Source organism: Oncorhynchus nerka, linkage group LG27 (genome assembly GCF_034236695.1).
Source record: "Oncorhynchus nerka isolate Pitt River linkage group LG27, Oner_Uvic_2.0, whole genome shotgun sequence".
Taxonomy (NCBI): Eukaryota; Metazoa; Chordata; class Actinopteri; order Salmoniformes; family Salmonidae; genus Oncorhynchus; species Oncorhynchus nerka.
In genome coordinates this window covers 65,771,814-65,782,124 of record NC_088422.1, presented here as the reverse complement: position 1 = coordinate 65,782,124, position 10,311 = coordinate 65,771,814, and the positions used below count along the sequence as shown (strand labels likewise).

Below are 10,311 nucleotides of genomic sequence, written 5' to 3'. Positions count from 1 at the left end.
TCTTGTCTTTTGGGCCCAGTAGCCTAACCTTTACAGACAATGCAGTTTCTATATACAGCAGTTGGCACTAAAGATGCTTATCTGCCTCTGGTGTTGTTTCTCAGATACAAGAATGAATAGACACAATAAGGGTTTTGTTCTATACAATAGAATAGAATAAAACTTTATTGTCCATCCAGGATGGACATTTTTCTTTGGCATCACCTTCATTAAAATAATCAAATACACACATTCATTCTCACACATTTAAACCAGTCAGTCCATCATGTTGCATGCACTAACAACATAGAGGACATTAATACATTCACTCGCAAACGACCACTGTCCCAACTGCACTAGACAGATAAGTACATATACCGATACAATTTACTTTGCATTTAGTTGTCCAACAGCACAAGAAACAAATGAATGTTTGAACCCGTTGTTCTGTTATTCTGAAGCACCGTTCAGAGGGAAGTCTCTCGAGTGAGGTTGGGAGGGTGGGAGGGGTCGCCAACGACAGCCAGTGTCTTCTTTTTGGTTGCCTTGTGGAACAGAATGCTCAAATACGCCTGTGGTCGACCAATTACTTTGCTGGCTGTGTTTACTATTCTGGTCAGTTTGCAATTGCTCCTCTACGCTCAGATTACCATACCAGACTGTCATATTGAACACGAGGATGCTCTCCACCAAGCTGCTGTACACCCTCTCCAGAACATCATGGCTGACCGCAAACCCCTTTCATTTCCTGATTAAGAACAGGCGTTGGCTTGCTTTTACATTTTTAAAATTCCTATTCCTCTAGGCTCTCTTTATCTCAGTTACGCCCACCACATCTTATCTATGGAATGCTAGCTGTAGGTTATTAGGCTCCTCTCCGTTCACACAGACATTTCATAGAACAGAAATGTCTTACTATTGGTTAAGTATATAATCGTTAACTATTAATATCAAACAAATCAGGTAAATATGTCATTTTTCTATCATACCTGTCATATGCAGGTATTGTGACTCAAATATAGACGTATTTATATTTGTGGATGTATAACAGTGACTCCACTCTGAGTAGAGTAGAAGGTTAACCCATCTTATTAAACTTGCACTGACGCCTGATAAACTCCGACCCTCAGCACATATTGTTGATGAGGTGCTCTCTACATATATTTAGAACACATGTTTATAACACTTCTTATTTGAGTGGTCATGCCATCATCGGGCACTTTCCAACATTAATCCACATCTATATCATTACTGGGGTTGTCTTGCTTATGGATTTCAAACTTGAGGGAGTTGTACTGAACGTTACACATTAACCAATATGCTCAACTTCATGTGTTGACTTTACAACCAAAGAGATAATGACAGAGTAGGCATAATAAACTCTCTCAAGTATTTGACCCTGGCCCACAAAGAGACACTTTGGGGACAGAGGAAGAGTTCGGAGGGAACACAATGAACTGTGAAATCTGAAGAAGCACCAGACAGAGTCAAACTAACTTAGTGTAGGCTGAGAAATGTATTGAAACAAGTCAAAATACACTTTTTCGAGTTAGTAACAAACAGAGTTAGAGAGAAAACCATAGTGGCTGTAGTGAACCAGAGGCTGTTGGAGAGGACAAGTCCAGGTCAGGCTGGATCAGATTGTGTGTTAGCTAGGGTGTAGTTTGACAGAGTAAGAGATGTTGTCTGGAGGTAGTGTATGGGGGACTCTGCTGATACTGTCCTGTGCTCTCAAGCTCTCCTTGACACAGGATGAACACATGAACAACGCACTGAGGCTAATGTCAGAGACACCACTGATTGATGGGTAAGTGACTAACACATTTCTCTCTCCTCACAAGACCCTAGAATGGGTGATTTTGAATGTTTAAACCAAAATGAATCGTTTATAATACATTACATCGACATATTTGATTCACACTGTAATGTTAATGGCACAGAAGACGTGCCAATGTAAGGTGTGTATTGTATGTGTAAAGACTGACGCTGGAGATGAGAAGCAGGTACGGGGAGTTGAACATTTAATGAGGAACGGACAGGTAACATGACAGGAACAGCGTCAGCACACGGGTAAACAAGGACGTATGACAATCAATGCAGAAGCGGGGAACAGAGCGGGGAACCAGACAGATATAGGGGAGGTAATGACAGAGGGGATTGAGTCCAGGTGAGTCCAATGATCGCTGATGTGTGTGACGGGGGGGGAAGGCAGGTATGCGTAATGATGGTGGCAGGAGTGCGTCGTGCTCGGGAGCGAGCGGGGGCAGGAGTGCGTCGTGCTCGGGAGCGAGCGGGGGCAGGAGTGCGTCGTGCTCGGGAGCAGGAGTGCGTCGTGCTCGGGAGCGAGCGGGGGCAGGAGTGCGTCGTGCTCGGGAGCGAGCGGGGGCAGGAGTGCGTCGTGCTCGGGAGCGAGCGGGGGCAGGAGTGCGTCGTGCCCGGGAGCGAGCGGGGGCAGGAGTGCGTCGTGCTCGGGAGCGAGCGGGGGCAGGAGTGCGTCGTACTCGGGAGCGAGCGGGGGCAGGCGTGACAGTATATGCTTCGTTAAGATTTTGGAGGCTGTTTTTTAACGTTTCAAGATGGTTCTGTCCTAATGTACAGTTAAATAATGGCTGTGTGTTAGCAGCACTGACTGCCCTGCATGAATAGTGCCATGCGTTGATCTCTCTGTCTTGACTCCACAGCCATAATGATCTGCCCTGGCAGTTGAGGATGAAGTTTAACAACCAGCTGAACAAAGTGGATCTGTACACCCTCAACAACACACACACCAACATCCCCAAGATCAGGGAGGGACGACTGGCAGCACAGGTACACACACGCATGCACCCACACACACTGACAAGGACGCACAAAACGGTGTATGTGAGGGTGGTTGATAATAATACATGTATTAAATCAGGGACCCTAGCTTCAGCCGCGGGTAGATTTTTCTTTTCTTGAGTGGATGGTCGGGGGGCCAGAACATAATTACAAATCATTTGTAGACTGCAAATTGACCACAAGAAGCCCGCCAGTTGGGGAACTCTGTATTACGTAATAAACTGATAAAACGTTTACTGTCCACTTGCAGTTCTGGGCAGCATATGTACCATGTGACACTCAGTACAAAGACGCAGCCAGACAAACTCTGGAGCAGATTGACGTCATCCACAGAATGTGCATGAAATACCCAGAAGCCTTCATGTTTGCTACCAGCAGCAAAGGTGAGAGTCATCTACAAAAAACAGTGTAATCAAAAGTTATACAGTAAGGGCTTTACTCAATATGTAAAGTGAAAGTGTCATAGATTCCACAATGTACATTTAAAGGTAATTTCCAATTGAGCCAACATATGCAGCGTTTACCGTTAATGCAGTCTCCGCCAACACGGGAACATTGCCTTTAAATTTCAAACACAATGTAGAGCTGAACATCCGCGATACGGATTGAATGGAGCCATACATTTGGTTATGAGAATGAAACCCCTTTGGAACACTCTACTGTGAAATACCATAGATAACAGTTGCATTCACCCACCTGTATCATCAAGTATTTCTTTTACCACAGATATCGTGGATGCCTTTAGTCAGAACAGGACAGCCAGTCTGATCGGGGTGGAAGGAGGACACTCTTTGGACAGCAGCCTGGGAACCCTGCGTACCATGTACCACCTGGGGGTCCGCTACCTCACCCTCACCCACAGCTGCAACACACCATGGTGAGTAGGCTCTGCTACCCTGCTGACGACAGGGCCACCCTGGTCTGGGGACTAGGTGCCACAGATTATACTTAGTAAGTGACAAGGTGCTCAACATTTTTTTTGTCGTACTTCATAGTTGAGATTCCTAAGCATATCAATGCTTTACACACCATATGATGCTCTCTCAAAGAGCACATACAGCTAAGATAGAAATGACACGAATGTAAATGAATGAGACACAATAGGTAACAGCTGAAACTGCTTATTAATAGACAAAAAAAAGACTGATTTCACTCAATTCTGTGGTGGGGAAAATAGAGGATTCCTGTCGCCACTCGTTTCAGAGGTGTCATATTCTGGGGGGGCGTCTAAACAGATGGGCCTGCTAATCAAATCATGGCCCTGGACAGACTACAGAGCCTAATGAATCCCTCAGCCCCTCACTGATTCATATCATGTTAGCAGGATATAGGAGAGTGGAAGGGAAAGATCACTTCCAGAAGCTGGCCTAGTGGTTTACTGTGGTTGTGTGTGTTCCCCCCCCAGGGCAGATAATTGGCTCGTGGATTCGGGAGCCGAGCCATCGCAGCACAATGGACTGTCTGAGTTTGGCAAGGTTGGTCTATCACACTGAGCCACACACACACACACACACATTGGAAATACCCCACTCATAACAAAGGTCAAATCTATGATACTATTTGGTGTGGCTTTTAATACTTCTGCTTCTGTCAAAAACATAGGCAATATTCCAAGTAAATATTTTTGTCAAATGAGCAATTCCTCAGAAACTATTGGGTTACCCTCAAAGACTCATTTTCGTCTAGTTTGCCTTTAGATGTTCCTTTATGTTATAGCAGTATGATATCACTTGTATAAAACACACTGGATGAAAACATGTTCATTCTCTTGATCCTAGCTACAAACCATATCATTAGGGTTGATAGGCTGAATGAATCACGTAGAATTGTCTCTATAACACCAGTAGGGTGACACCGTAAGAGGGTCATTTCCCCCAGTCCTGGCAGAAACATTCATTTTTTTCTCCACCCGACAGCAACTGATATTTGAGATGAACCGCATTGGGATGTTGATTGACTTGGCCCACGTGTCAGAGAACGTGATGAACCAGGTTCTAGACCTGTCCAAAGCCCCAGTCATCTTCAGTCACTCCTCTGCCTACGCTGTGTGCCCACACAAGAGGAACGTGCCTGACGATGTCCTGAAGAAGGTGGTGAGTGAAGGGGGAGAGGGGCAAGGGGATAGTGGATTACAGAATATATATGAGGGACTTGGTCATTCCTTCTCCTTAGACCTCATCCCTTCCCCGAGGAGGGTGGTGAGTCGGGGGAGAAGGGTGAGAGACGAGGGGATAGAGTATTGGGAGTCGGGTAGTGAGAGGAGAAGGACTAGGAGAGCAGGTAGAGTGAGGGGATTGGAGGGTGAGGTGTATAAAGGAATTGGACCTGAGATTGAGTGGATGTGATCGGATGAAGGGGTATGTGACGGGGGATAAGGGGAAGAACATGGATTGAGGAAACAGACAGGGAACTGAAAAGGGGTTTAAAAGTGAAAAGGAGGTGTCTGGGAATATAGGCTGAGGGGAGGATGAGAAAGGGAAGGTTGAGGCAAAGGCAAAGAAGAGTAAGCAATAAGACTGAAAAAAAAACGTGGTAATGTCTACAGTGATATTAAAACTACAAAGATTTCAAAAGGAAGTTAGAAAAGCCATCAGATCTTTCCAGTATCTTGGAAAACAGACGTTTTTTTACACTATTAAACCCAGCTCACGTCAGAAGCATTTATTGTGAAATATCTCATGCTGACAATAGCTTTACCAACAAGAGTACGGGAAACGTTTGAGCTATTCAGTGGTAAGGGCCCATAAAACTACAGATGAAGGAACATTGTATTTCTATATAGCACCATAAAATGTTAACAACAGAACATAAAAGCCCAACTGACCACACCAATATGGTAGCTACAGTTCTTCATTGTAATGGTTAGTGACTTGAGTTTATAGTTCTGACTTATCATACAGTTTATATGTCTGTGTCCTTTTTTCTCACCAGCAAAACAAAAAAGGAATTGTCATGGTGAACTTTTACAACGACTATGTCACATGCAGCAATACAGCCAACCTATCACAGGTGGCAGGTGAGTAGCTGAGTCATGGTCATCATTTTTATCATGACTTTTTACTCTCCACCAATCACTCACTCACTCACCCAACCTTGTCTCTCAAATTTTTATTATACAGTTTCTTCAGAAAGTATTCATACCCCTTGACTTATTGCTCATTTTGTGTTAGTCTGAATTCAAAAAATTATAATTCTCACCCATCTACACACCATACCTCAATAACGACAAAGTGAAAACATGTTTTTATACATTTTTGCAAATGTATAAAAAAATACACTGAAATATCACATTGACATAAATATTCAGACACTTCACTCAGTACTTTGTTGAAGCACCTTTGGCAGCGATTACAGCCTCGAGTCTTGACGCGAACAAGCTTGGGACACCTGTATTTGGGGAGTTTCTCACATTCTTCTCTGGAGATCCTCTCAAGCTCTGAGGTTGGATGGGGAGCGTCGCTGCACAGCTATTTTCAGGTCTCTCCAGAGATGTTCGATCGATCGGGTTCAAGTCTGGGCTCTGGCTGAGCCATTCAAGGACATTGAGACTTGTGGTGAGACTCCTGCGTTGTCTTGCCTGTGTGCTTAGGGTCGTTGTCCTGTTGGAAGGTGAACCTTCGCCCCAGTCTGAGGTCCTGAGCAGATTTTCATCAAGGATCTCTCTGTACTTAGTTCCGTTCATCTTTGCCTCGATCTTGACTAATCTCCCAGTCCCTGCCGCTGAAAAATATCCCCACAACATGATGCTGCCACCCCCATGCTGCACCGTAGGGATGGTACCAGGTTTCCTCCAGATGTGACACTTGGCATTCACACCAAAGAGTTGAATCTTGGTTTCATCTGACCAGAGAATCTTGTTTTTCATGGTCTGAGTCTTTAGGTGCCTTTTGGCAAATTCCAAGTGGGCTTTCATGTGGCCACTCTACCATAAAGACCTGATTGGTGAAGTGCTGCAGAGATGGTTCTTTTTCTGGATGGTTCTCCCATTTCCACAGAGGAACTCTGGAGCTCTGTCAGAATGACCATCAGGTTCTTGGCCACCTCCCTGACCAAGGACCTTCTCCCCCAATTGTTCAGTTTGGCCAGCTCTAGAAAGAGTCTTTGTAGTTCCAAACTTCTTTCAGTTAAGAATGTTGGCGGCCACTCTATTCTTGGGGACCTTCATAGCTGCATAAACGTTTTGGTACCCTTCCCCAGATCTGTGCCTCAACACAATCCTGTCTCGGAGCACTACGGACAATTCCTTTGACCTTATGGCTTGGTTTTTACTCTGACATGCACTGTCAAATAGACAGGTGTGTGCCCTTCCAAATGATGTCCAATCAATTGAATTTACTACAGGTGGACTCCAATCCAGTTGTAGAAACATCTCAAGGATGATCAATGGAAACAGGATGCACCTGAGCTCAATTTTGAGTCTGACAGCAAAGAGTCTGAATCAGTTTTAGAATAAGGCTGTAACGTAAAAATAAATTGGAAAAAGGGAAGGGGTCTGAATACTTTCCGACTGCCCTGCATATTCACCTTTCTTTTCATGTTCAATCTAGATCACTTTGACCACATAAAGAATGTGGCTGGACACAGTATCATTGGTTTTGGTGGGGATTATGATGGAGTGGGCAGGTGAGTCGAGTGAATTGACCTAGGAGTTATTCACCTAGTTACAATAAAACACCAATGAACTTGATTGAGCAAAGTGCATTATCTTAAAAGGTGCTAATTGTAATATACCAGTAAAAAAGTATAAAGTCATATGTCTGAGTAGATAGAGTAGTAGTATTTAAAAAATATATATCAAAAGTCATGTCTGAGTAGTGGTAGTAAAATATTGTATAAATGTTTTACATGGAAAGAAACCCATTCTGCTGGGGGAGGAGTTCAGAAGAATTGCATAATATTGGCTTCAGTTTGACACACACACCCCTCTCTACCTGTGCTGTCTGTCAGGGTACCGGGGGGGCTGGAGGACGTGTCTAAGTACCCTGCTCTGGTGGCAGAGCTGCTGAGGAGAGGATGGACAGATGCTGAGGTGAAAGCTGCTCTGGGAGACAACCTGCTCAGAGTGTTCAGAGAGGTGGAGCGTGTGAGTACGACAGTAAAAGTTACACACTGACCTCTACAGCTCAGCACCCCTCACAACACCACTGTTTCCACAAGATTGACATCAACACACAAGCCTCCATAGATCCATTTAAAAAAGGGCTGATGCAATACAGAATACAGTGCATACACATAGATTACAGGCATATGTCATGCACTATTTGGTCCAGTGCTTTGTTACCCTCCCTGACTCTGAACTCCTATCTTCCAGGTACGAGACAGCATGAAGGGTACGGCCCCAGATGATCTGCCCATCCCTTATGAAGAAGTGAAAAACGACTGCAGGACCAGCTACGGCTACCCTGTCCCCAACCCAGACAGTGCTGGGACGATTCTCTCCCTCAGCCCTCTGGCCCTGGTACTAACACTGACTCTGAGTAGCCTGCTCTCCTGGTCTCTATAAGGCCCCTCTACATAGACCATGCTGGGTGTGATGTTATGTCTATGGCAGTAGGCTGCCCAAGGCATAGCTGGACCTTACCACTTGAGTTCTGTGGTCACTTCATCTTTCACAAGTTCTGTTGGTGATGTAGTCCATTAACTGTGTTTGAAGGATTTGTACAATGAAATGTTAACATGAGTAAACCAGTAAATTCTTCTGAAACGGTGTTATACACATCACTGTTGACCTTATACCAAGTAAATCCATGACCAGGCAACTTTACATTTTAGAGTTGAAATTGAACGGTTAAATGTGGCCCTCAATAAACAAATAATCAGGAACATTGTGTAAAGCACAAGTATTTTGGGGGGTATAATAATAAACATCTAATAACTCGACCATGCTGTCTTACACCTTCCACTGCATCACTGCCTTTTTCACTTCAGTGTTGTACCATGAGCCATGTGACACAGGAAATACTAAACTGACTGAAAAGCTTTCAGAGGGGAGTTTATGGTTGAGAGACAACAGTGAGCATCCCAAATAATTGATAGGCTGTTCCAGATGTCATGTTCTGAAGCCCTGACTGAGACAACTGCTGTACCTCTGTCTCCCTTTCCCTGTTCTTATACAGCCCTAGAGTCACGGAACACTGTCCGTTGAGCACATTTGACTTCATTTTGACATTCACAAAACAAACTCAAGGGCAGGTTAGAACAGTGTTTCACACAACAAAACAGTGTCTATGATCCCATCTGGCTCCATCATTTTGAGAACGCTGTACAAACAGACATCGTGAACTTGGCAATGGTGTGTTTGGACTTACTCCAAGCCATCTTATTTTATTTACACTGAAATACGTTTCCAATTCTTCAAAATACAAAAATCTGACTTTGTTGATAAAACATAACACAAAGTTGAAAGACAAATGGTGGATTTTGTACATTCAATACATTTATAAGAGAACAGCACCATCTTGTGGTAAGCATTGTATCAGACATATGAAGCACGGGGCAGAACTCAAAACATTTTCAGTTTTGGGCCATTCAAACTTACTGTTTAACGGATTTCAGTTTTGAAAAGTGAGGTGAGCAAGCAAATAAAAGTTAAAAAAAGAAGTGGATCAGCTTCAGAAAAATACTATAGCAACCTTAGTTCAACACCCAGTTTACCTCGTTAAGACCCCATTGATGTCAAAAGCAGAATAGCATTGTTGAAAATGTCCTGACCGGGTCTGTTCGTTTACCATAATCTGAAAGGAAGTTATGCATCTCTTTACTTGATGCTCGAGGTCACTGTTATTCTATTTGTTTTTCTATGAGACATGTGAAGAGGGGCAAACAGTAGATCAACATTGTATGGCCTCAGCTTCCAGACTTTCGAGAGTCAGTCAAGTTATTCATAGCTGAAAATAATATAATACTTTGTACATGTCATTTAATATAAGTATTTTTTAGAAGGACAGAATATTGTCCGCTGTGGGGAAAAGTTGAGCAGCTGCATTTACATTTTTTCCTAATAAACTTACTGTACAAGGGGCTATTATGTTCCCATGCAAGCAAAAGAGGGGGATGAAAACGGAAGAGCGAATGAGTTAGAGTGTAAACATCCTATCCAACAATAACGTAAAACAGTTCCACAGCCAACCTCAAACCACAGTCAAATACCAAAAAGAGCAGTGAAATGTGGTTTAATAGTTGACAAAAATGTATTTAATTAAATTACTTATAGAATGTTAAGTATCATGTCCTAGCAACTGCCTTCTTTGAACAGGAAAGTTCACCGTTTAAGGCAGAGAGATGGACCTGATACAACTAAGCACAATGAGGTAAAGTCCCATTTGAAAGGTTATAATGACTCAGAGTAGAGGTCACATTTCAATAATTTTAACAACTTTGTTCCTGGTGCAAATCATCATGTGACAACATCTCATGTTCTTAAAACACATCCAACAAGTGGACAGGATGAAATGACCTTTCATTGCTTAGGTCATATTATCAGTGACTGATACTTCATTGAGTCCCCCCCCC

The 10,311-nt window shown here is 43.4% G+C and overlaps 1 protein-coding gene across 2 annotated transcripts; it reads left to right on the top strand.

Annotated features, from left to right (window-relative positions):
- Positions 1-984: 984 nt before the first annotated feature.
- LOC115112165 (dipeptidase 1) lies at positions 985-8,679 on the top strand. Of its 2 annotated transcripts, none has more exons than XM_029639011.2 (10): positions 985-1,786; positions 2,661-2,787; positions 3,050-3,182; positions 3,526-3,676; positions 4,205-4,274; positions 4,716-4,892; positions 5,731-5,815; positions 7,347-7,422; positions 7,747-7,882; positions 8,111-8,679. In XM_029639011.2, exons 1-10 carry the CDS (start codon positions 1,659-1,661, stop codon positions 8,300-8,302), a joined length of 1,275 nt encoding a protein of 424 aa, XP_029494871.1. In that variant the 5' UTR covers positions 985-1,658; the 3' UTR covers positions 8,303-8,679. The 2 variants fall into 2 exon arrangements, with proteins under 2 accessions (XP_029494871.1, XP_029494872.1); XM_029639012.2 differs by lacking the exon at positions 985-1,786 and adding an exon at positions 2,047-2,146.
- Positions 8,680-10,311: the final 1,632 nt, after the last annotated feature.

Bases quoted from the DNA above. Each gene is read 5' to 3' on its own strand.
- LOC115112165 (XM_029639011.2), top strand. From the start codon at position 1,659: ATGTTGTCTGGAGGTAGTGTATGGGGGACTCTGCTGATACTGTCCTGT. The intron at 3,677-4,204 runs GTGAGTAGGCTC...TTCCCCCCCCAG, and splicing joins CACAGCTGCAACACACCATG to GGCAGATAATTGGCTCGTGG. The intron at 7,883-8,110 runs GTGAGTACGACA...CCTATCTTCCAG, and splicing joins TGTTCAGAGAGGTGGAGCGT to GTACGAGACAGCATGAAGGG.